This window comes from Sciurus vulgaris (assembly GCF_902686455.1).
Source record: "Sciurus vulgaris genome assembly, chromosome: 5".
Classification (NCBI taxonomy): Eukaryota; Metazoa; Chordata; class Mammalia; order Rodentia; family Sciuridae; genus Sciurus; species Sciurus vulgaris.
The window spans coordinates 113584846-113610282 of NC_136465.1; the positions used below are offsets into that span (position 1 = coordinate 113584846).

At 40.0% G+C, this 25437-nt stretch overlaps 2 protein-coding genes across 3 annotated transcripts in view; both read right to left on the reverse strand.

Moving 5' to 3' along the window:
- LOC306661006 (uncharacterized protein) overlaps positions 1-21025 on the reverse strand; it is a 34742-nt gene extending 13717 nt beyond the window's left edge. Inside the window, exons 1-7 of one of the 2 annotated variants that reach the window (XM_079139833.1) lie at positions 20638-21025; positions 19611-19697; positions 18592-18711; positions 18309-18458; positions 16928-17081; positions 14496-14549; positions 1442-7002 (exon numbers count right to left, since the gene is read on the reverse strand). In XM_079139833.1, the coding sequence (XP_078995959.1) occupies positions 6944-7002; positions 14496-14549; positions 16928-17081; positions 18309-18458; positions 18592-18627 (453 nt within the window). In that variant the 5' untranslated portion in view covers positions 18628-18711; positions 19611-19697; positions 20638-21025 and the 3' untranslated portion in view covers positions 1442-6943. Of the gene's footprint in view, positions 1-1441; positions 7003-14495; positions 14550-16927; positions 17082-18308; positions 18459-18591; positions 18712-19610; positions 19698-20637 lie in introns of those variants that run through there. The other variant, XR_013763816.1, reaches the window with a different exon arrangement.
- Positions 21026-22713: 1688 nt separating this feature from the next.
- On the reverse strand, positions 22714-24290 carry LOC306661011 (natural resistance-associated macrophage protein 2-like). The gene is made up of 3 exons (XM_079139845.1): positions 24180-24290; positions 23614-23684; positions 22714-23509 (listed from the first exon to the last, which is right to left on the reverse strand). The coding sequence occupies exons 1-3, from the start codon at positions 24260-24262 to the stop codon at positions 23418-23420; spliced, it is 246 nt and encodes an 81-aa protein (XP_078995971.1). The 5' UTR covers positions 24263-24290; the 3' UTR covers positions 22714-23417.
- Between the last annotated feature and the right edge of the window lie 1147 nt (positions 24291-25437).

Here is a 25437-nt window from a genome sequence, read left to right on the forward strand (position 1 = left end):
ATAAACAAAAGAGAGTTGGGCGAATTGTTTTAAGAGGCCAGAGCTACTATAGCCAGACCCGTCATGCCCCCTCTCATTTAAAAAGAATACTGGCTATTGTGTGTTTATTGAGTAGATAAGTTTTTTGGTTAATATATAGAAAAACCGCCAACATCATCCTCCAGCAGTTAACCCTTTTCTCATCCACGTGGGGCATGTCAGAGAGGCCCCTCATACCACATCATGGAGCTACAGTACATCTGGCCCAGGAACCAGAGAAGCTAATGAAGATCTAGAAGCAACTGAAGGAGCTGTGAAGATGGCCCCCCACACCACATCATGGAGCTACAGTACATCTGGCCCAGGAACCAGAGAAGCTAATGAAGATCTAGAAGCAACTAAACCTGGCTGCGGCCCAACAACATCAAGTTGAGCCAGCAGATAAAGCACAGTATGTACAATCTGTACCAGAAATGGTCACCCTGCATCAACCCTTCAACCTTCTGGATGTAAAAATGACATGGCAGGGACTGGAATTGTGGCTCAGTGGTAGAGTACTTGCCTAGAATGTGTGAAGCACTGGGTTCGATCCTCAGCACCACATAAAAATAAAGGTATTGTGTCCACCTACAACTAAAAAAAATTTTTTTTTTAAAGAACATGGCAGCTGCTGCTCCAAATTTCACCTTCCAAATCTCTTGCAAAATATCCTGAATGAGTCAAGCTAACTAGAACTAGGGAAGGAAGCAAATTCTGGGAAACACAGTTGCAGTTTAGCTAGGTTGATAGAAAACAAAAACAAGATAGATTTAGAATGGTTGTTAGCCAGAAGAGAAACAAGATGATGTTAGCTAGCAAAAGGCTTAAAGAGGAGAGCAGCATATTCAAATTGGCAGTTTAGAAAGACACCTACTTTAGCCAGGAGTGGTGGCACACTCCTGTAATCCCATATATCCAGGAGGCTGAAGCAGAAGGATAGTAAATTTTAGGCCAACCTGGGAAATTTAGGGAGGTCCTGTCTCAAAATACAGCATACAGGGCTAGGGATGTAGCTTGGTGGTAGAGTGCACGTGTGAGGACCCTGGAGGGGTCCTATCCTCACCACCACCACAAAAAGAAAAAAAAAAAGAATTCTCATAGCCTTTGTAGATCTTCTGAAATGTTTTGGAAGTTTATTTTTAAATTAACATTCATAATTATCTTAGAAATGTCCCTTCTTGGCCAGGCATGGTGACACAGAATTATAATTCTGGTAACTCTGGAGGCTGAGGCAGGAGGATCACAAGTTCAAGACCTGCCTCAGCAACTTAGCAAGGCTCTAAGCAACTTAATGAGATCCTGTCTTAAAATAAAAAAATTTACAAATGACTGGGGTTATAGCTCAGTGGTAAAGCATCCCTGGTTTCAATCCCCACCACCAGAAAACAAAACAAAACAAACAAACCCAGAAATGTCCCTTCTTGATGTCTTTTTCTGACTTAAATTTTTTTTTTCCATTTTTGCAGTGCTTGGGTATTAGAGATTGAACGCAAGGCCTTGACAATGCTAAGCCAAGTATAATACTACTGAGCCACAACCTAGTCCACGTCTTAAATGTTTACTTTGTAGTAGCAGTAGAAAATAATCTATACTATGCAAACCAATCTGAAAATTAGTTGTTGGTTATATAGTGGTTACAGAAAACTTCTGTATATACGTTAAATGTGATACTCTTTCATCACTTAATTCTCACCAAACAGGACAAGGTAATTAAGGTTTCTTAAACTCCATTTCATTTTATTTTTATTTACTTATTTGTTGTTTGATTATTTATTTATTTATTGTTGGTACTGGGGACTGAACCTAGGGGCGCTTACCCACTGAGCCACATCCCTAGTCCCCTCCCCTCTTTTAGAACAGGGTCTTGCTAAATTGCTGAGATTTCTCAGCCCTGAACTTGCGACCCTCCTGCCTCAGCCTCCCCAGTTTTGGGGATTACAGGTATGTGTCACCACACCCAGTAGAAACTGGCTTTTCTTACAAAACCCAATAGTTTTGCAATTTTGTAATCTGACAGAAAAGGAAAAGTAATATACTTGTTGCTTGAAAAAAAAAAAGCAAAGTATTTATTAACAGTAGCTATGCTTGCAAACCCACAAACTGTGCTTAAATTAGGCTATAAAATCACATTTGGAGAAAAGTCAGGAGGTACACAGGATGTTCATTTATCCCCTATAGCTTAGGTAGAGAGTTAGAGTCATTGAAGGAAGATGATATCCCTGCATTTGCAAAATACCTTCCAGGTAAAACTTTAGTAGCCTAATGTGGTAAAGTTTGAAATAGAGAAGGTACTTTTACTGGTTACTAGAACCCTTGATACCTTACTTACTAATTAACTAATTTGTAAGCCTGGATATGCTCTACCTGCCTCTTTTATCAGGTTGACACACAGTTATATAGCACCAGCTGCTCAGTAACAATTATTTAATTACACATTTCCTGACAGTGTCTGATTATACAGTTTATCAGAGCATCCTTTTACTAATTGACTCCATAATGTTGAACCATAGGAATTGAAATGAATGTACCTAGATTAGATTAAGTACACTAATATCTATATGGATATTCTTTTTTGCGGGGGGGGGCAGTACAGGGATTGAACTCAGGGACATTCAACTACTGAGTACATCCCCAGCCCTATTTTGTATTTTATTTAGAGACAGGGTCTCACCGAGTTGCTTCGAGCTTTGATTTTGCTACAGCTGGCTTTGAACGCACGATCCTTCTACCTCAGCTTCCTGAGCCACTGGGATTTTAGGCATGTGCCACTGTGCCCAGCCATATGGATATTCTTTGAGTGTGTCCCTCAAAGTTTCATGTGTTGGAAACTTGGTCCCCAGTGCTGTAATGCTGAATAAAGTTGGGACTTTTAGGAGGTAGGGCCTCAGTGGTAGAGCACTGCCAGAATGCTGAAGCCCTGAGTTCAGTCCCTAGTACTACTAGATTAATAAATAGGTGGGGCCCAGTGCCAGTTGGGTCACTGGGAACACTGCCCTTGAAAGTAATTAAGGCATTTTTCTTGGGACCCTGAGTTAGTTGTCATGAGAGCAGGTAGTGACAAGAGAATCTGACCCCTAAATTGCTCTCTCTGGCTCCATGTCTCCATATCTGATGTCTTCCTCTTGGACTCACTGCCACGATGATGCCATCCACCATGTGACACAGCCAAGGGGGCCCACATCAGAGCCAAACCAAGGCAGGGACCATATCCTTGAACCTCCAGAATTATAAAATAAATAAACATCTTTTTTTGCAACCTACCCAGCTTCAGAATTTGTTTATAGTAACAGAAAACAGACTAATACACTGCATAAACACACTTCCTATAGAAATCTAGATTTGTAAATCTGAATTAGAAAATGATTAAATGTTCTTAATTTTTTCAAAAAGCTTACCCAAGACTCACTCTTTAGAAATCAACCTCCTCCACTGGTTTTAATATGATTCAGTTTATTGTCAAGTTTTCTGATTATAGGAATTGTGTGACCTCAGAGCAATATTTGTAAACTTCTGTAAACTCAACTGTGTTTCTAGTAACATAGTTAAAGAATGGAGAAGAGCTGCAGAAATTCCAGAGTACTTAGCCTCAGTTTAACCAATAGGATGCTCCTATTTTTTATCTTCCTTTCTCCAACATTCTGGTAATGAAACTTCTGAGAAATGGAGTTTCCCAGGGAAATACAACAAATTGGTTCACTTAGAGTTATTGTCTCTATACAAGGAAACCAAAACATTGAGACTTCAATTTTCCAAGTGAGAACTTATAACTGATGTTATTTCCATTTTAATTTTAAGACCCAAAGGACACTAACCTAGGCTACAAGGTTGCTTCTCTTTTCTGAAGTCTTAAGAGCCCCTGAAGTAGAAATGAGGGAATTTTGAAATGTCATTTTAGAAGAAAACTCCCCACCACTTAGAAGGTCAAACCATTATAAATGAAGCCAGGTAATATCTGAATTAAAGGGAAAAAAAGGTCCTCCTTAAGAGGAAATAAATATTAAAATAAGGCAGAGAGGTCAGACATTTCACTTTAACGATGAAAGAAGAAAGTGAAGTTCAAAGTCATACAAAGGTTGCAGGGTTGGAAGTCAGAAGGAAATGAGGAGTGATGTGCTGGGGTATATGTCACCCTGGAGTATATGGCACAGATAGCTGCCATTCAGTTCCAGCCAAGTGTACTTCCATGCAGGATTCTGGGCCCAGTGTGGCAAATCTTCTGATCTTCAATCAGACAATTATGTGTTATAGTTTGGATCTGGAATATCACCTGAAGGCTAATGTGTTGAAGGTTTGGTCCCCAGCTGTTGGAACTGCCGGGAGACAGTAAAAAATTTAGAAAGTGGGGTCTAGGTGGAGAAGGTGACTTACTGGGGGCATGCCCATGAAGGGTGTATCTTGTCCTTGCCCCCACCCCTGCTTCCTGGCCTCCATGAGGTGAGCAGTCTTCCTCTTCCATGCCCTTCTGTCATGATGTTTCTGCTTTGCCTCAGGTCCAAAGCAACGGTGCCAACATACTATAAACTGAAACTTCTGAAACCAAGGGCCAAATAAAGTTCTCCTTTAAGTTGTTTTTCTTAGGTAGTCTGTCCCAGTGATGGAAAGCTGACTAACATTATGATAAAGCTTTTTATTCTTTCTTTCCTTTTTTGCTTGGATGAACATTAAACCTAGGGCTTATACATGCTAGCCAAGTACTCTACCACTGAACTATAAACCAAGCCCAAACTTTTAGTTCTTTATACTTCTTCATTATGGGGTGTGTGTTTGTGTGTGTGTGTGTGTGTGTGTGTGTGTGTACAGGGGGGTTGAACCCAGGGCCTCACACATTCTAGGCAAGTGCTCTAGCACTGAGCTACCTCCCCAGCCCTTTTATTCATTTATTTTTATTTTGAGACAGTGTCTCACTAAGTTGTCCCAAAAGGCTTCTGACTTGTGATCCTCCTGCCTTAACCTCCTGAATAGCTGGGATTGTAGACATGTATCACTATGCCCAGTTCATTCCGAAAATTTTAAGGAAAAAAATTCCTGGTTGGAGACAGGGATTTTTTTAAAAAATATATAATATATATGGAAGCAGGAATTTCATGATAATATGAACTAATCTTCCAAGTCCCAGTCAAGTAGTAATCTCATCCTACCTAGTAGAAATATCTTAAAATGAAATGTTTAGCATTCCCTAGGACAGTAAACAAGATAAATATTTTACTCCTAGAAATAGACTTTGGACCTAGAAGTGATATTTGGAGTGTTAATGGGAAAAGTGGAAAGAAAAGACATTGTGGAACTCTACAAACGTCAGAAAGAAGATTGATACCTCCATTATCCATGTTAGGACTTAACACAGTTAAATGTTATTAGTTTCTTCTTTTTCTACTTTAAAGTCAAATGTAAGAATGGGATGAGTTACATTGTGGTGTGAAAAAGCAATCATTGGTTAAAGGGATAGTTTCTAAAACTTGTTGCTATATATTAAGCTTATTGGCCAATGCCATTTTATCTGTTTAATAAATTAAAAAATTTCAGGAAAAGCAACAGTGAAGACCATGACAACTATGAAGGAGGCTGATAACCAGGGTTAAATATGATTACCAAGTAGGAGAGCTGTTTTCCTTGGAAACGATGTGCTCATGTCAGTAGATACCAAGGAGATAATTTGATCAATTACAATCAAAGTGAAATTTGACTGGCATAGTAAAATATCACTTTAATAGATTCAGTTTGACCAGTTCACTGTGAAAATGAACACTATTCCTTTTCTTTTCTCACTTGTGATCCAATACAAATATCTAATTTACCTATAGAATTTTCCTTAAAAAATATAAAAGAACTATCAGTTTTATATAACGTTTTTATACACCTGTAATCCCAGCAGCTCGGGAGGCTGAGATAGGAGGTTCTTGAGTTCAAAGCCAGCCTCAGTTATGGTGAGGCATTAAGCAACTCAGTGAGACCCTGTCTGTAAATAAAATAGACAATAGGGTTGAGGATGTGGCTCAGTGGTTGAGTGCTCCTGAGTTCCATCCTCAGTATTAAAAAAAAAAAAAAAAAATTTACCTAAACTTACATGTTCAGGTTTATGTAAATATAGCTATATGTATAGTTTTGATCTGGAATGTCCCTTAAAATCATGTGTGTTGAAATCCTGGTTCCCAATACAGCCATGTTAAGAGTCAGGACCTTGGAGAGTGATTGGGTCATGAGAGCTCTGACCTCATCAGTGGATTAATCCATTGATGGATTCATAATTTGAATTGACTAGTGGGAAGTGGCGAAAAGGAAATAGAACCTAGGTGAAGGAAAAGGATGCTTGAGGTGTGCTTTGGGGATTAAAACTTATCCCTGACCCCCCTTCCTCTCCACTCTCTCTCCCTGTCTCCAATTCCTTCCTACTATGAAGTGAGCAGCTTTGTTCCATCACACCCTTCTGCCATGTTATATTGTTTTACCATGACCCAGAAACAATGCAACCAGTTGATAATGGACTGAAACCTTGGAAACCATGAGCCAAAATAAATCTTTCCTCCTTTAAGTTGATTTTCTCAGGTATTTTGTCACAGCAGTGAAAAACTAACATACATATACACACACACACACACACATGTGTGTGTGCATTCATATATAATATATACATATATTTGAAATCCCCGAAATGAAGACACAACCCCATAGGGATGTATGGCCATCACAGGTCATCATTTAACTCTGCCTATTGTTTGACTGCTTTAAAGTGGACAAGCCTCTGACCTACACTTGTAATTCTTGACTTTTAACCCTGTTCCTATGAGGAAATCTCTACCTTTGTTCAAATAAACCAAACTTACCTCCAAATTAAGAGAGATATATTAAGACAGTTGGCACAACAGGGCTTAGAGAAAGTGGTTCTTATATAGTCTCTCAGGCTGTTAGTCATCTCAACATAAGTGAGTCAGCATCCATGGTGTTCAAAAGGTAGAGTGTAGGCTGAGCTGTCAATTCCAGGTGGTACTAAAGACAAAAGGGTAGAAAGAGAGATAGACTGATTTTCAAGTAGTTAAATATTGAAATGGGCATTTAAGTACCTACAGTCAGCATATAAATTTAGGCCATTTTTCAGTACTGTTATTTTATTTTCAGAAAAGAAATGGCTTATGGATACATGAGTGGTTTTTTTAAAAAATATTTTTTTGCTGTAGTTGGACTTAATAACTTTATTTTATTTATTTCTCTGTGTGTGCTGAGAATTGAACCCAGTACCTCACGCATGATAGGCAATCACTCTACCACAGAGCCACAGCCCTAGCCCCCACAGTGGTTTTTTTTTTTTTTTTTTTTTCCACAGTCATTTATTAGCAAGCTCGAGCCTGGTCCTCCGCGCACTTGGTAACCAGCGACGCTAAGAGGCCCCACAGTGGTTTTTGATGTTTAAAATATTAACAGCTAGCTGGGCATAGTGGTACATGCCTGTAATTCCAGATATTCAGGAGGCTGAGGTAGAAGGATCACAAATGGCCAGCCTGGACAATTTAGTGAGACCCTATCTCAAAATTTTAAAAAGGCGGGGGGAGGGTTCTAAGAATATAGTTCGGTAGAATAGTGCCCTTGGGTTCAACCTATAGTACCATAAAAAATAATAAATAAACCAGGTGTGGTAGCACACACCTGTAATCCAAGTGGCTTGGGAGGCTGAGGCAGGAGGGTTTGTGAGCTCAAAGCTAGCCTCAGCAACTTAGCAAGGATATAGGCAACTCTGTGAGACTGTCTAAATAAAATATAAAAAAGGGCTGGGGATGTGGCTCAGTGGTTAAGCACCCCTGGGGTCAGTCCCTGGTACCAAAAATAAATAAATAAATAAATACAATTAAAAATAAAAAGGGCTGGGGATGTAGCTCAGTGGTAAAGTGCTCCTGGATTCAGTTCCCAGTACCAAATAATAATGATGATGATGATGATGATGATGATGATAATGATAACAATAACAATAGGAGCTGAAATAATTAAAGATTGAGAGAGTGCCATATGTCCTCAGCAAAATTAGCACTCTAACTATCCTTGTGGTACACTGCTTCAGGATGAGAATTCAGGCCAGGATGAGAGCAAAGGCATACTCAGTGTTTTGTACTTTTGTACTGTGTGTATTGGAAGTCAGATTTCAAATGGTCTAACTCCTAATCCCTGTAATCTTGGCCCCATTATCCCTTGGCACACAAGCAGAGAAAAGCCTTTTATTAAAAAGACAAAAAGATAATGTGCTGACAGAAGAAGATGGCTTACGGGTCCTGGTTAAGTCAATTTCTCATCACTGTCACAAAATACCTAAGAAGATCAATTTAGAGGAGAGTTTTTTTTTTTTTTTTTTTTTTTTTTAAGGAGGAAAGATTTCTTTTACCTAACATTTTCAGAAGTTTCAGTCCATAGTCAGTTAGATACATTGCTTTTAGGCCTGTGGCAAAGCAGACAGGGAGGAAGGAAGGGAATGGCAGAGGAAAGCTGCAGGACTCATGGCATCCAGACAGCAGAGAAAGAGCCAGGGACAAGCTATAGTCCCAACAGGCATGCCCCTGGGGATTTACTCCCTTCAACAGACCCCACTTCCTAGAGTTTCCACCTTCTCCCAATAGGGCAATCACCTGTGAATCCATCAATGAATTGATTCATTGATGAGATTAGAGCCTTCATGATTCAATCACTTCTCCCAAGCCACAATTCAGAACATTGCTGCACTGGGAAACAAATCTTAAACACATGAACCTTTGAGGGACATTCCAGATCCAAACTATAATGTTTGCCACGCTGAAACAAAACCACTTCAGCTGCTTTTAAAACATATTTCCACAGCCCCACTCCTAGAAAACTTAATCTGAGTGATTTGTGTTCAGATCTATAAAACTGTATTTCTCTTTACTCTTTGTCTCTCTCCTGAATACCACTTGGGATAGTCACTGAGTTCATTTTAGCCCTTCTTTTATTACTCAGGGGTTTAGAAATATCACTGACCTTTGACATCAACAGCCTGTAAATTAATACAGAATGTATACTATAAATCTGTGGAGACCCACACAGCATCAACAAAGCATTCTTGAGTAGGGGCGATGGAGATGAAGAAAAACACAGAGACAAAGACACAGAGATAATTTCACTAACAGTTGGGGCCAGGTGGGAAAACTGCACTCTGATGGAGTAGCAGTGATTCAAAACTAGCTCAGCAAGTTTATTATATAGGGTCTCATAATCAGGAAGTTAAAACTATAGGGGCATTGTACATTGTTCAAGGTTTCTAAGTATTCATATATAAATCTAGGGCTTTGCTAAGTTGCTGAGGTTGGTTTTGAACTTGTGATCCTCTTGCCTCAGCCTCCCAAGCCTCTGGGATTACAGACGTGCTCCATCATGCCTGGCCAACAGACACATTTTTAACACACTATCAGTTGCCTTGTCTGATCTCATAGGAGAGTTGTGATAACTGTGTGAAGATAACATATACCAGATGGTGCCCAGCACTGAACCATTCCCAATTAGTGGGCTAGGTACTCATTGACATTGGTTTTAAAACAGGGAAACAGTTTTTCGTACCAGTTTGCTTCTTTACTTTAAAGTTGTACTTGCAGGCTTTAATAACTAATTGCAACTGTCAGACATGCTGACGTTCAATAAGGCCTTTCCCAAGTGAGCAAAGACAGTAGATGCCCTCAGTATGTCATAAACAATGATGAGGCCCATAGCATGAATCACTTAGATGACTTAGTAGATTGAACTTCTTCATTGAAGTAGTAGATTATGTAGTTCTGAGATACTGAGAATAGAGCCAAGTGGCACAGGAATATGTTAAAATATCTTTGTGGGAAGACAGGTGATCTCAATGAGTAAACCTATTACTATTTTTAACTATTGTTGGGTAGGACCATGGAGGAGGTGACCATTTTTAACACTGCCAAAAACATTTAATTTTAAAAAATTGAGCACAGGCCAAACAAGTCAACCAGTTGGCAACTTCTGAGTTAAAATATATTCCAGCACTAATTAGACTATCAGGCAAATGCTTTAGTGTGTTGGTTTACGGGTGCTGAACAACAAAGTGTGGTGTCTTAATCCAGCATGAAGGGTACACTATATTTTATACCACACGGTTTGGGAATGAACATGTGGGCTCTGGCATTAAGCTACTTAAATTCAAGGACTAGCACATAATAATGAATTCACCACCTTTTCACTCATAAGTTAAGGTCCCAGGAAAGGTTGACATCCTTAGAATCCATTGGTGTTACCAATGAAGGAGCAGAAGCTATTCCAAAAGGCAGAGTTAGAAGACATTTTTCAAATCGGAATCTTCAAATTGTTTTGCATCCTATTTTAGTTGTGAATTTAAACCAAAACTAAGGACAGAAAGCTAAATGAAGAACGCCAACTTAGAAAACCACTTTAGGATTACTTACAGTATTCAGCTCTTATAAGATAGGCAAGGAGAGCTTGCAACACAAAGGTAAAATGGAATTCTGGTGATACTCTTGGGACAAATGGAGTGCTGTGTGTGTTGACAGGGCTAGTAGTTCATTGTGCTGAGCTTTGTCTTTGTTTTTAATAATGGTGCCAATATTCCTATTTACGTCATGTCTGACAAAATGCTCATTTACTGGTAAGCTAAGCAATTTTGGTTTCTCTCTTCAAATTCTCACTAATTTTTATTGGCAGCAAATACAAAATGTAAAAGCCTCAAAAGAGTGGTGAAACAAGACTTCTGTGAGACAAATATTATGCTTAAAGAAAGGCAGAATAATTTTTTTCAAGTTTAAACATGGTAGTGATGTGACTTTAGCTACAGTAAAATTAAGTGGGTAAAAAGAATTAGTGTGTTAGTGTCTGAAACTAACCTCAGCCTTCTAAGGCTAAACCCATTTATGTCTCTGTCCCTTCAAGGAGAGAAGTACTAACAGTGTAGGCTTGGTACCTCATTCCAGATGGTAACTGATATTTCAGTATTTCTATATCAAAGTCATTGAGACACCATTAATAAAGTATTTCAAAGTTAAGAATTTTTAAAAAAGAAACAATTAGAAAAAATATTAATTATGAATCAAATTCGCATATTGTTAAATGTGCACTAAAAGCTTAGCTTTACATTGTGGAGATTCCTTAGAAAACTTGCAAAGGAACCACCATTTGACCCAGCTATCCCACCCCTTAGCATATACTCCAAGGACTTAAAATCAGCATACTACAGTGTTATGGCCACATCAATGTTTACAGCTGTTCAATTCACAATAGCTTAACTATAGAACCAACCTAGGTGCCCTTCAATAGATGAATGGATAAAGAAAATGTGGTATAGACACACAATGGAATATACTCAGCCTTAAAGAAGAATGAAATGATGGCCTTTGCAGGTAAATGGATGGCACTGGAAAATATCATGCTAAGTGAAATAAGCCAATCCTCAAAACCAAAAGCCAGATGATTCCTCTGATATGTGGATGCTGATCCATAATGGAGGGCACAGCTACAGAAGAATGGAGGAACTTTGGATTGGGCAGAGGTGAGTGAGGGGAGGGGAGGGGGTGTGGGGGTAGAAAGGATGGTGGAATGAGACGGACATTATTATCCATGTACATGTATGATTGCACAAACGGTGTGAATGCATTGTGTATAGCCAGATAAATGAGAAGATGTGCTCTGTTTGTGCACAATGAGTTGAAATGCATTGTGCTGTCATGTGCAAATAATTATAACAAAAAAAAAAAAAAAAAAAAAAGAAGCTTAGTTTTAACCACTCCAAACACCCCTAACTCCTTAGGACCACAGGAGCCAAACTGAAACTCTTCCCCATGACCTGTTCATTTCCAGCAGTATGCTTATTTCAGGTTACCTTTAAGGACAATAAGGACCAATTTACAAAAGGTACAGTTGTACATCTTTAAACATCTTACACAAACTGCCAAAATGCACACTGCACATGCTGGCACTGGCAGGCTTACATTTCTCCACAGTGTTTGTTGCACTCAGAGCACTGGTTCAAACACACTTTCTCTCTGAGACCAAATGGAATATGGGAGTGTCAAAATACTATAATCATAGTATTATAAAATGCAGTTTAACTGGGAAGAAATATTCAATCATTATGAGTCATAAATATAACTGTTGAAAGAACAGTAGCAGCATTTACCTGGGCTCCTAATTGTTTGTGGATCTGAGACCGACTGGACCTACCAGAGCAAAGGCAAACGTTACTATACCATAATTATAAGGAGGGTAAGGAGGGTTTTTGTTGTTGTTGTTGTAGGGTGTGTGTGTGTGTGTGTGTGTGTGTGTGTGTGTGTGTGTTTTGTTTTGTTTTTGTCAATTTGACTGTATTCTACCACCACAACCTGAGAAAAGATGAAGATGTCAGTCCCTGAGACATTCAGAGTACCTTTAAAATCAGTTTGGAGAATGATGGTGGGGGGCTTGGGGACAGGTGTGAGAAGGAACAGGGGAATGGTCATCTGTGATTCTGTACTGCATTACTTTAATGGCAAAGAAAAATGAACGGTCAATGAAACACAGTACTTTACCCCTAATGCCTCATAAAAGACTGTGCTTTTGACTATGTGCAAAATATCAGTAATAATCCTTTGTAGGCTCAGAAGAACAGAGAATGTCAATCAACTGGGACTCCAGAAGGAAAGTTCCAAAAATGAGAAGTCCTTCCATGCCATTCCCATTACCAATCTCACCAGACTATGGCCTCAGAACACTTTTGCTTATTGATCTCCAACAGACAAGTGTGATTTGATCTGACAGAATCATGCAGCCTCAGGCTCCACATGTAAAAATGTCAGAAGTGGCTGAAAGAACAGCAGCTCCATGCTGAAGACACCCATTTCCTCTAACTCAGAGCTCCGCCACGTGGTCTCAGTTTCCCCTCTGAAGGAACTGCTGTAGAGAGGTAGCCTGGTGCCACCATGCTGAGGGAACTTGGAACCACAGTGACACCTATTGACTTGCTGGGAGAGCGTGCTTTGGAATGGTTAGGTCCACAGCTCCTGAGACTGTTTTGCAAGACATCTTGGACATGCAGCTGAGTGTTGCATCAGAAAAACACGATTTGGGCAAGAGGTGTCTTTCAGGAATAAAGCGATGGTTCTTCTTTCCCTTCTGAGTCTTCTCTCCCCACCCCCAAAGTCTCATGAGAAAGTCAATTTATAAAAGCTACCATCTTTTTCTATCACCCCCCTCTTGGAGGAGGAAGGTGATGTTTTTGTAACTACATGTGTTCAAGAGTAAACATCAGGAAAGCTCTGTGGTAACAAGGTGTTATGAACCTCAGACTCCCATGAAAATCCTGGTAACTTTTCAGTCTCTGATAAAACCTTCAGACGTGATTAGTAACCACCAAGGACAGATGGGTTTTGCTGTTTGTTCATTTTTTACCTTCATTACACATTCCCACCCCACTTAACTTCTGCTGAGAAATTTAAAGTGGAAAAAAGTTAAAAGAATCTTGAGCCTGACAGAGGCAGAGCTCTCTTAATTTTATATTTCATATGGATGAAATCACTAGTTGAGATTTTTATAATTAAAATAATTGAAAGGATATGCTAAAATATTTCTCAGCCTGTTAAAATCAATTATCTTGAGCTGGAGTTGTTGCTCAGTGGTAGAGTGTTTACCTAATGTGTTCAATTCTCAGTCCCACATATAAGAAAATAAATAAAAATAAGAGTTCATTGACAACTTAAAAAAAATTTTAACAACAAAAAAAATCAATTACCTTTTTTTCCTTTCTTTTGGTACTGGCGATTTAACCCAGGGGAACTTTATCACTGAGGTACATCTTCAGCACATTTTTTATTTTTTATTTTGAGACAGGGTCTCACTAAGTTGCTTAGGGCCATACTAAATTGCTGAGGCTGGCCTTGAACTTGCAATCCTCCTCCCTCATCTTCCCATGTCACTGGGATTAAAGGCATGTGCCACCATGCCTGGCTTCCATTCTTTTTTGAGAAACAAAACTGGCATTTCTCTAGGTACCAGATCTATATTATGACAAATGTACTACATTTCCTAATTTTTTTTTTAACAATACTAGGAATTGAACCCAGGGCATCAAGCATGCTAAGGAAGTACTATATCTCTGTGCTATATCCCCAGCTCTGCATTTCCTAATTTTAAAAAAATAGTCTGGTTAAGAATCATGCACAGAGAATTCTTTCAAAAGATAAAACAAGCTGACCCTTGTCCTAAGACTTTAGTGTTAGAGTAACAGAAGCTAATATTAGCTTTTCAAAGATCCTTCCTAATCCAGTGCTCATGTAGGAGGTCCAGATTTTTAAAAATTCCTCTTTCAGACATATATACATGGAACAAAGTCTTTCCCAATCAGTAATTGAGTGGCTATCTTCACACAGGAAGCCACAAAAACATACTGGCCCTCGTGGCTACCTGCACAAAACCGAAGACTGATCCTGGGTTTACTTAGTATAGACACAAGTGGCTTCTTCAGTCAGTGGGACTTCAGAGATGCATACTGGGTGACCACAGTCCAGGAAGGACATACCCAGTACAATCAAATGTTGCCAGCCCTGGAAGATGAAACAGTCATCATTCTGAAGAGACCTCGGCCACCACACTGCTCATGTGGCCCTGCTCAGAGGCAACCTGCTCCCTTCCTTAAACATCCAGCTTTGCCCATGTTCTTCCAAGATCCAGGGTTGCCCAAGTCACTCTTCGAACCAACATTGTCTTCACAATATCAGGAGTCTTCCTTCCTCAACAGTTTTGAGGGAGATACAGAAGGGCTTAGGCAGCCAGGGCAAGATGGTGAGTGAGGCGGTTGTGGGCAAGGCCAGAACAAAGGACCACAGAGAGCTTCTAATGAAGTCAACTTCCTGCTTGACAAAAGTGCTCCTGGACACAAGCAGGTGACCCAATCAGACACTTCTGTACTCCTAAGCAGGAAATTAAAAAGAAAAAACTAAAACAGATATTTGGACAGAGGGGGCACCAATCAATAATGATAAGAATGAGGACAAAGGAAGAGATAAGGAAAGCAGAAAATTCCAGAGGCCATAAAAAGAATAAACCAAAACTCCCCCACTGGATTCCCAGCTTTGGGTCCTCTTCTCTTTGCAATAAACCTGCTGCTTGCTTGCTATCTCTGTGTCCTGTTCTTCAATTCTTTGCTGAATGGAGACAAGGAACAGAGCACCCCTAGATGATAACATTTTCTCCAAACTCTTCAAAATTGAGTTCTCTCTGTTCCTACTGCTTTGCTTATTTTATGCAATGGAACGTTGCTCGATGACTTTTTGCAGTCCTCCGAACTCTCGGTCATAAGGAATAGGAAGAATGACAGACAGAATCATGTGACTGGCATAGTCTCCTGAGCTGCTCTGTGAAGTTCCTATTTTGGAGATAAATGGCAGAGACCCACTTTAGAATCAGCCTTCACCTCTAAAAATGGGACTTCAACAGACTCACTAGTCTCAGGTTGTATAAGGACAACTTGCCACCTTTACAACTGATTTGCAGGAAGGAAGAATTCCCCTGACTTCAAAGTAAATTGTAAAAACAATTGCTATCAAAGATGTTTTGGTCAGCTTTGATCCCTGCTGTGACTAAGCGACCTGACCAGCACAATGTAAAGGAGGCAAGGTTTATCTGAGGGCTCACGGTTTCAGAAGTCTTAGTCCTTAGAAGGTCGGCTCTATTCCTTGGGGCTCCACATGAGGCAGATCATGGTGGAAATGCATGGCAGAGGGAAGCAGCTCACATCATCGGGAAGCAAAGAGACAGACTACACTCTCCAGATACCAAATATATATCCCATAGCTATGCCCCAATTCTAATCTCCTCCAGCCACACCCTACCACTTCAACTAATCCCATCAGGGATTAACTGACTGATTGGGTTAAGACTCTTACAACACAATCATTTCTCTGAACCTTCCTGCATTGTCTGACGTGAGCTTTTGGGGGACACCTCACATCCAAACCATAACAGAGGATATATTCAGTTACTTGGGTTTTCTAGGCCCTAGGATCAATGTAATCTTTGTGTGCTGGAGATTTATTGGGAAGGAAAAGGTAAGGGTTATAACAATACAGGACACACTTTTTCAATATTCTCTAAAGTGATTTTCTCAATCAGATACCCAAACTGTGGCAAACTTAAGGACTAGGTTAGCATTCTAGAGATCAACAGCACATCTCCAGCCTCTATCTTTAACAATCTTTGTAGCAGAAATGGCATTATTTCTGTTGCAGAGAAATCTGTTTAGAATAGGGAGGTGGATTTACTGTTGTTGCTGCTATCACTAATACAAGCAATGTTAATGAACATCTGGAAAATTGAGAATGTATAATTCTGCTTTCCTAAGAAACCTATCATTATAATTTTTACATAATTTTCTCTAGACATTAAAATAATTGTTTTTATAATCTGGGTACAAATAATTTTGCATTTCCTTTCTATGTTGGTATGGTTTTATAACCAGGATTTAAAAAAATGATTCTAAGAATAATTGAATAAAAGGATATCACTATTTATTTATTTCCTTAGAGAACTAATAAATGGTGGTGCTCAGTTGGCTGGAAACCCACTTGTATCCCATTGTAAAGCTTTAAATCACACTGCATTGCCCCCTTCTCTAACTCCATGATGTACCACTATCCACACTTTATATGGCTACCTTCCTTCAGTTCCTCAAATATATCACATTCTTGCATATGGAAATTATACACAAGTTGCAGAAATAGAAAAATGTCAGATCTTAGGAACCAGAGTAAATTTCATGGTTAATAATGTAAATAGCTGATTTGACAATGTCATTTTTATTGCCTCAATAACCAGGAGGCAGACTGCCATGTGCTCTTTGGGTCCATTCATTTCTGAGTGTCAGGTAGCTCCACTTCCACCATCCCAGAAACCTGTGTCCCTGCCTCATCCAGACTGTACTTACCAAGTAGAACACAAACCCCAGATAAGCCACACTGATCACAGCCGCCACGACATACAACACCATGTGCCCCAGTTCCTGGACATAAACCACTACAAAGTACATGTTGATGGAAGACACAATAAGGACCAAGATCCCATCGGCGATCCTCCAGCCTCTGTGAAAGAATCAGCACAGTCACTGGTGGAACGGTTCAATCTGGCCACAGACAGAAAAGGAAATGGCATCTTGAGGGGTAAACAGGACAAGAGTTAGAGGCACTGCAAAAGGAACTGAAAAATTGTTCTTGCTTTGTCCTGGATTTATTTTAAATTGAGTCTAAGATGGACAATGAAAGGGAGAAAGATGAGAAAAAATACCATGAAATAACCCCAAATCCTTAGAAAAACAAAAAACCCTAGAAATACAATGAGTCTTTCTGTTAGTCTTTGAAAATAAGTTAGTTTAAATACTCCCAATATCCTTCAAAGGTATTAGCTTATGCCTTTTCTCATTAAGATCAATTAATACAGAATTAAAGTGATTAAAACTTCAGTTGTTAAAGCTGAACAGTTAAAGTCCTAAAAATTGAAAGAAAAATGTGTGTTCTCCTCTATTGCTGCATTCATACTTTCCATTTACTGTGCCAAAAAGGAAGAAGTCAGCAATCACTTCTCAAGGCATATAGTTCCCCCAAAATACTGGTCTGTTAGATAAAAATATCCTTCTTGCACATATCACTGCCCCTAAAGAACTAGAATGAGCACCTACACATTCCAGTTCTGGGAACTAAGCCCAGGCTGCTCTACCTCTGAGCTTTACCACAGCTCGTTCTGTTTTGTTGAGACAGGGTCTCAACAAACTGTCCAGGCCTGGTCTTGAACTTTCAATCCTCCTGCCTCAGACTTCTGAGTAGCTGGGGTTATAGGCTTGTGCCATTGTGCCCAACGGGTTTATTAGTGTGTTTACAAATATTTGCATTTGACTTGCATTCTTAACTTCCATAGGACCTAGCATAGTATCATAGTGTTCTTGCTGATTAATGAACTATAATTTTGTGTTCTATATGTAGGCATATAGTTCATAATTCCAATTATGATTTTGTTAGCAAATAGCTATTTAGATAAAAGCTACTTATTTATTTATTTTATTTTTTTGCGGTGCTGGGGATTGAACCCAGGGCCTCGTGCTTGCAAGGCAAGCACTCTACCAACTGAGCTATATCCCCAGCCCTAGATAAAAGTTATTTAGATAAAAGGATTCCATATACATTCCTGCATAACAAGATGTAAGATTTTTTCTTCATCTCCATTTCCCTGCAAAACCCAGCACCAGGCTTGCTACAGCAGGGCAGTACTTAAGGCTATCTGACGACATGGGATGAGCTTCCCCAGACCCTGCTCACCTGTAAGCTCTGCAGAACATTCAGGAAGTCATTCATCCCCGTTAGATGCTCCACATCTTGGAAGACAGCAATAAGCAGAGTGGGGATGATAGCAATAGAGTGTGTCAGAATCACTGGAGCCAAATGTGACCATTTTTGGTTCAGGAATCCCTGAAAGAAAACACAGGAGAGGATGACAGGCTGGACCAGGAAGAAGAAAAAGGGGATTCTGGAGCGACCTTAGAAGGCACCAAGAAATATCTAAGGACTCCGTCATCTCCCACTATTCAACACCAGCACATACCTCCATGACAAACTGACCAGAATAGGTTCCCGTCATGGTGGAGCTCTGTCCGGCAGCCAAGATCCCCACTGCCCAGATGTAGAGCGCAGCAGGCCCGAAGTAACATCCCAGCACAACGCCCTGGGACAGGCAAGGGAGAAGATACGCCTGTGTCAGTCATCTGCTTAGACGACACCTAAAACAGCATTTCCCTGTGATATTTCTCCTTCTTTGCCAAGAGGCACCTACAATAGCTACTAGGCCACGCACTGTCCCAGAAGCTAGGCTCAGGTCTTGATCTGATTCTAGAGGTTTTCAATCTCAACACTTCTGGACGCTCCTTCATTCCTCAGCCTAGTCCCTTCACTTCTCTAAGTGCCTAAAGTCTTGATCTCCAACTACCATCTTAAATACTGAAAAAACCTAAGTCTAAACATATTTCCCAAACTGTTCTCTTCAACACACTATTCCAGTAAATGACAGAAGTGCAGGAACAACAGGTCAAATAAATTTGGGAGATGATACTATATATTCAACTCTTGGAAGGTCAAATCCCCTATAAATAAAACTTTATTAACAACATTTCTTTTTTCCTGTTTTTTAAACTGTACTGGGGATTGGACCCAGGGCACTCCACCACTGAGCAACATCCTCAGTACCTTTTATTTTAAAATAGGGTCTCACTAAGTTGCCCAAGCTAACCTTGCAATCCTCTTGTCTTAGCCTCCCAGGTCACTGTGATTATAGGCATGTGCCACCACACCTGGATACATTTTTCTTTTTGGTCACCCCAGTTAACATCCTGTAAAAGAATGTACTATCACTGTGAGTTTGGGAACAGCTGGTGTACAGTTCATCTTTCAACTGATCCTCTAGTCCCTCCCTTGTAATCCAAAATGCCTGCCTGGCATCTGGACCTTTGAAATAAATGACACTCCAGAGGAGATAAACCTGCTCAGAACTGAAGTGAAGTCACTAAACCAGATAATATGCTAAGAAGATTGAGCCAAGAAAAAAGTTTATAACCTCCACAGGTTTACCCCTTTGTAGATGTCCACAGCCAGAGCTGAGTTATCTTCAGGGAAGAGACAAGCATGGGGACTGCTGCTATTTTTACACACATCAACCTAGAACCCAAAAACATTTAAGAGCAGCTTTTACTTTATAGGCCAGGACCAGATGAGAAGAGCTCTCCAACACATCACATACACGTCCTCTCAAGAGGCAGCTGGAGGAAAACCTAAAAGGTTGTGATAGGGTCAGAGCCTGGCAGTGCTATTACTTGGGATCCTCCTCCACAATCTTTCCACACTCCCATATCATCAAAGTATTTATTGAGTTAGAGCAGATATGGCAATACACAAACACGGGGGCATTTTAAATGAGAACTAGAGGAGAGGCCCTCAAGAAGGCTTCAAATATGAGAGGACACTCAGGACAGGAAGCCCTTAGTCAAAGCGCAGCCAATGGTCAGAGGTCCTGCTGGAAGGAAATAAACTGAGATCAAAACCACATAGGTGGGCTGTAGCTGTGGCTCAGTGGCTGAGTGCTTACCTAGCATGAATGAGGCACTAGATTGGATCTTCTGCACCACATAAAAATAAATAAAATAAAATAATTTAAAAAACCAAAACAAACAAACAAAAAAGCATGTAGGTAATCAGAAATCAGGAGAACTCAGAATTCAAAATAACAAAACAAAGCCTATTCTGGTCACACTTTGTTTCCTGTTTGCCGACTCCTACCAAGCTGACATCTCAAATGGCAAGACTGACCAGCAGGCAGGCAGAAGTTGATGCACAGCAAGCAAAAGGGGGTGACAAAGAGCTTAAGAGATGTGAAGCCACTTACATGACATGAGGCCATCCTGACTCTAAGGCCAACACTCTTCCCAGTCAAAAGTGGAAACGGATGGGTTCAGGCTTCTTCAGCCACAACACTGTAGACTCTTGACTGGTGCACAGTGACTGGGGTTGCAGGGTACAGTATGGGCCAGAAACTCATTTTCCCTCGGTTTGTTGTATTTCCCTAACCTCATCCCAGACTGCATTTTACCCTAACATTCACCACCTGCTCATTGGTTTTCTCAAAAAATGCTTCAGCAAAGACTGAGACGACAAAGACATTGATGATGAAGGAAACAAAGAGGGCAATGCAGGATTCAAAGAAAAAGTGCTTGTTGGCTTCTTAGACTTCCTGCTTATTGGCCCGGTTTACCTGTCTAGACTAGGGAGAGAACAGCAGCAGTCGGAAACAAGTTTCTTGGTAGCATTTTAGGACTTTGGATATCATTCCTGAAATGTCAGCTGAGAGATTCAGAGGGCAAACAACTGACTACATGAAATGGGGGAGACCCAGCCCTCACCTACATCCTAGTTCACTAAGCAATTAAGACCTTCATTCCCTTGGAGAGCACTGTGCATTCTCCAAGTAGAGATCAGTGACCAAGAACTACTGACTCTCAGATATTGTGGCTAGAAGGACCACTGACCTATAAAAACAAGTTGATTTTGGTCCTAAAGGTATACAACCTGACTTATAAAGATCTCTGAAATTTTCCAGCAAAATACTGCATAAGACTAACTGATAAAGTATGGTTGGGCACCTTTATTGCTGACCCACCAGGTCACCCAGACTTTGTAGATTTAAACACAAGAGGCTTGGTGCATTTTATTTATCTATATTTAAATTTTATTTTATTTAAATATTTTAATTCTTCTTATTATTACTTGTGATTCTGAGAATTCAACTCAGGAATACTCTACCACTAGGTTATAACCTTAGTCCTTTTTATTATTTTTCTGGAATAGGGTCCTGCTAAATTGCTGAAGCTGACCTTGAATTGGTGATCCTCTTGCCTCTACCTCTTGAATCACTAGGATTATAGGTATGCGTCACTGCACCCAGCTTCAGCCCTTTAATGAAGAATATTTGTCCCTGCTTCTCTTTGAAATCAGTAATACCTGGTCAATTATGTAATAAAAACAGAGTCCGAGTATGTGGACTTGGAGATGTCCAGTCTTGGAAAATATCTTGCTCCTTCAGGGCTCTAACAGTTGTAAACTAAGTTTGTATCCCTTGCAATTAAAGGAAAAGATCTCATGATCTGGGATGAATGGCCCAGAAGGCCACTGAGATAAGGGCCTTATTTACCTTTACTAAGGTAGAATGCATGTACGTGTTTGGTGGCATGATGAGAGCTCCTATGATGCCACAGTCTGCTCAGTCTGTGTGGTGTGACAACCAGAACAGGAGGACAAGAACATGCCCTTGAGAATCTGGCTCTGGCTGGGTTTCACTGTGACACACTACATACCAATATAATAATTATAAGCCTTTACTAAAACATGAGATGGGGTAAGAGGGTAACACAGTACTGGGGACCTGTTATGGTTTGTATATGTGATCTCCCTTAAAAGCTCAAGTGAGACAATGCAAGAATGTTCAGAGGTGAAATAAGTAGTTTATGAGAGCTATAACCTAATCCACTCATATGAATCAACTGGTTGGTAACTGTAGGCAGGTAGGATATGGCTGGGGGAGGTGGGTCATGGGGGTGTTCCTTTGGGGTGTGTATTTTATTCTTGGTGAGTGAAGTTCTCACTCCTTTTCCTGATTGTCATGTCCTGAGCCACTTTCCTCTGCCACACCCTTTCGCTATGATGTTCTGCCTCCTTGGGGCCAGAGCTATAGAGCTGGACAACCATAGACTGAATCTCCGAAACAGTGAGACAAAATAAACTTATTCTTCTCTTGAAAACAAAACAAAACACTTAAAACAAACAAAAAAATATGGCTCAGAAGAGAATTCAGGAACTGGGTGTGGTGGCATATGCCTGTAATGCCAGCATCTTGGGAGACTGAGGTGGGAGGATCAAAGGTTCAAAGCCAGACTCAGTAACTTGAGAGGCCCTGTCAAAAAAAAAAAAAAAGGAAAAAGAGAGAGAATTCAGGACTCAATTTTCTGATTTTCTGTATGCTTTTATATCATGTTCTGAATGTACAAAACAGATATGCAGCTGTGCATAGAACACCGCTAATATTTTAAAGAAATAATGCTAATGACCTTATTGTTATTAATTTCAAAGTAAATTCCTGTGAGACAAACCCGAGTATATAGAATCAATTATTTACTATCCACACTTATCAAGCTTCTGTTCACCTAGGTTTGTCTAAAAATTGCCTATCTTTGGTATTAGCATTCGTGAGAGACTCATTCATAAACACTTCTCATTCATACCTTTTCCTAGTTCACCATTTTTCTTGGATACCTTGAGACAAACTGCATAACCAACTCATAAATTAGATATAGTTTTAAAGTTTAGCCAGGCCAGTAAGCAGAAACCAATTTATGACAACTAGACACAGAAAAGTACTAGTACTGTATATAATGGTACTGATTTCTAGGAGTGTTTGGTTCAGGCAAAAACCAAGAAACATTCACTGTATCACCTACAATTCATTAATTCTTTGGGTACAAAGAAAGTTCAAGTTGAAATTAATATAAGCCTAAATGAGCAAAAACAGAACTATTTTCAGTTAGCAACCAAGAATAATCATGCAAATCCCTCCCTTATTCTCTCCAAAATTGTTCTACCGTCAGGATGGCCAACCGGGCACCAGGGTTTCTATTCTGGAATGTCCAGAGCATCTGGTCATTTCGAACTAGGAATCTCTGCAGGCCTTCCTGCACACAGATCTTGGTTATAGGTTACATTCCTTCAAAATAGCCCAGGGCTAAACTGGCTTTTTGTTGAAACATGCAATACCATTAAATCATCCTAGCATTGTTAATGTCTTTTACAGTGAAAGACTAAACACACAAAAAAAACTTGTTTCAAAAAAACTCATGAACAGCATGCAACACTTGCCTCATATCCAAATGTGAGGGCCATAATAGTGATGAGAAAGCCAAAAAATGCTTCTAGCTTCCTCAAGCCTACAGGGGAAATGCAGCAGTGAGCTCTTAGAAGGCACTTCCCCAGAGGTCACGGGATGGAAAGTGGTTCCTTTGAGTGCCACCCCTATTCCCACTTGCCTTACCGTATTTATCCAAAAAGAGAAAAACAAAAGTATCTGCGATGGTGATGAGAACTCCACCCCACAAGGGAACCCTAGGTTAGAGATGAGAAATGGAGATTAAGGGGGAGAAACATTAAAAAACACTTCCCTCCCACTGATACACAACACTTGGCAGAAGCTGGGATGTAGGGGAGGAGGGAGAGTGGCAGGGAGCCAGGCCTTGGATAGTTGAGGATCACAGCACGACCTAAGTATATTCATTCATGTCTACTGAATCAGATGTTTTGGTCAGGAATCTGAAAAGTGAAGGTCTTATCTTCTATGAGCTAACTATCTAGTGGGATAAGCTGACAAACAAATAAACAACTGCAATACAAAATACCACACACTCTATAATAGAAGTATGTATAACCCACCATGGGAAGGGAAGACTGCTGGGAGAGAGGAAGGTGGTTCCAGAAAGGCTCCACAGAAGTAAAAATATTTCAGTTCAATCTTGAAAATTGAAAATGAGTTGGGTTTTCATTTTTACCTTTACTTTGAAATCCAGCAAAACACTGTTAACTTTCTAGGGGAAACCCCCTCACCTTCCCACAGACAGGAGATTGATGGCAATGGCCGAGCCAATGACTTCCTGCATGTTTGAACCAATGATAGCCAACTCCACCATCAGCCACAGGATGATTTATGGTACCATGATGGCAAAGAGTTAAAAGATACAGTTCTGATTCTTCCCTCCCTCCCTCCCTCCCTGTCTCCCTTCCTTCCTTCCTTTCTTCCTTCCTTTCTGATCAAACCCAGGGTTGCTCTACCACTGAGCTATCCCAGCCCTTTTTATATTTTATTTTGATACAAGGTCTTGCTATATTATGCAAGCTGGTCTCAAACTTGTGATCCTCCTGCCTCAGCCTTCCCAGCAGCTGTGATAACAGATCTTTCTCTGTAGTTTTGGCACAGACCCATAGTCCTTTATAAGCCTCTAGACTAGAGAGGAAGCACTAGAACCTGGTCCCACCCAGCACATCACGCACTGTAGCCCCAGGGGAAAAAGAAAGTGTGTTTTCAGGTTGTGGACCCTGTGAACCAAAGCCAAGTGGCAGCTGATTTTACTTTTTACTTTTTTTTTATTCTCCTCTTGAGAGCAATGGAATTTCTGTTAATTTCCACTTAATTTCTTACCTAAAACAATCATCAAGGTTTTAGGGGAGAATATGTATGCTAATATGGTCAAAATAGGAATCAAAAGAATGATTACATAACCGAGGATGCCTTACCATATTTATCCAAAAATAGAAAAACAAAAGTATCTGCGATGGTGATGAGAACTCCACTCCACAGGGGAACCCTAGGTTAGAGATGAGAAATGGAGATTAAGGGGAAGAAACCTCCTATCCTATCCTAACCAAGGATGGGTAACAAAACAAATAGGAAAAGATTTGGGTTGTTTTTTTCAAGGTGATATTTATTGATTACTTTCTCAAATCCCAACAGTAAGTATCCTACTGAGAAAGGGATGTAGCCTCTCCTTAGCCATTTTTCCCTGCTGATACATAGGTCTTTTCCCACTCTTATGTGTCACTCCTATTTGGTAGTCCTCCACTTGCTTTCTGGATAATTTTTCTATAGATCAATATATTCCATACCTATCTTACAGATTTCTGGTATGCTTACCTAAAAGGGTTTTTATTTATTTTTTTATTTATTTATTTTTAACCATAAAACAAAACTGTGACTTTATTTCTGACATGTTTCACACACACTGGAAACAGGTAAACAGCTGAAATGGAAGAGCCCACCTAGGGTCTCCCATGTCTGCGTCTACTTGGGCTGACATCACACCACACA

Excerpts from the sequence above, each read along its gene's own strand:
- LOC306661011 (XM_079139845.1), bottom strand. The coding sequence starts at position 24,262 with ATGGTGGAGTTGGCTATCATTGGTTCAAACATGCAGGAAGTCATTGGC. Across the intron at positions 23,685-24,179 it reads AATCTCCTGTCTGTGGGAAG|GGTTCCCTTGTGGGGTGGAG; the intron begins GTGAGGGGGTTT and ends TCTCTAACCTAG. Across the intron at positions 23,510-23,613 it reads TCTCTTTTTGGATAAATACG|GCTTGAGGAAGCTAGAAGCA; the intron begins GTAAGGCAAGTG and ends TTTCCCCTGTAG.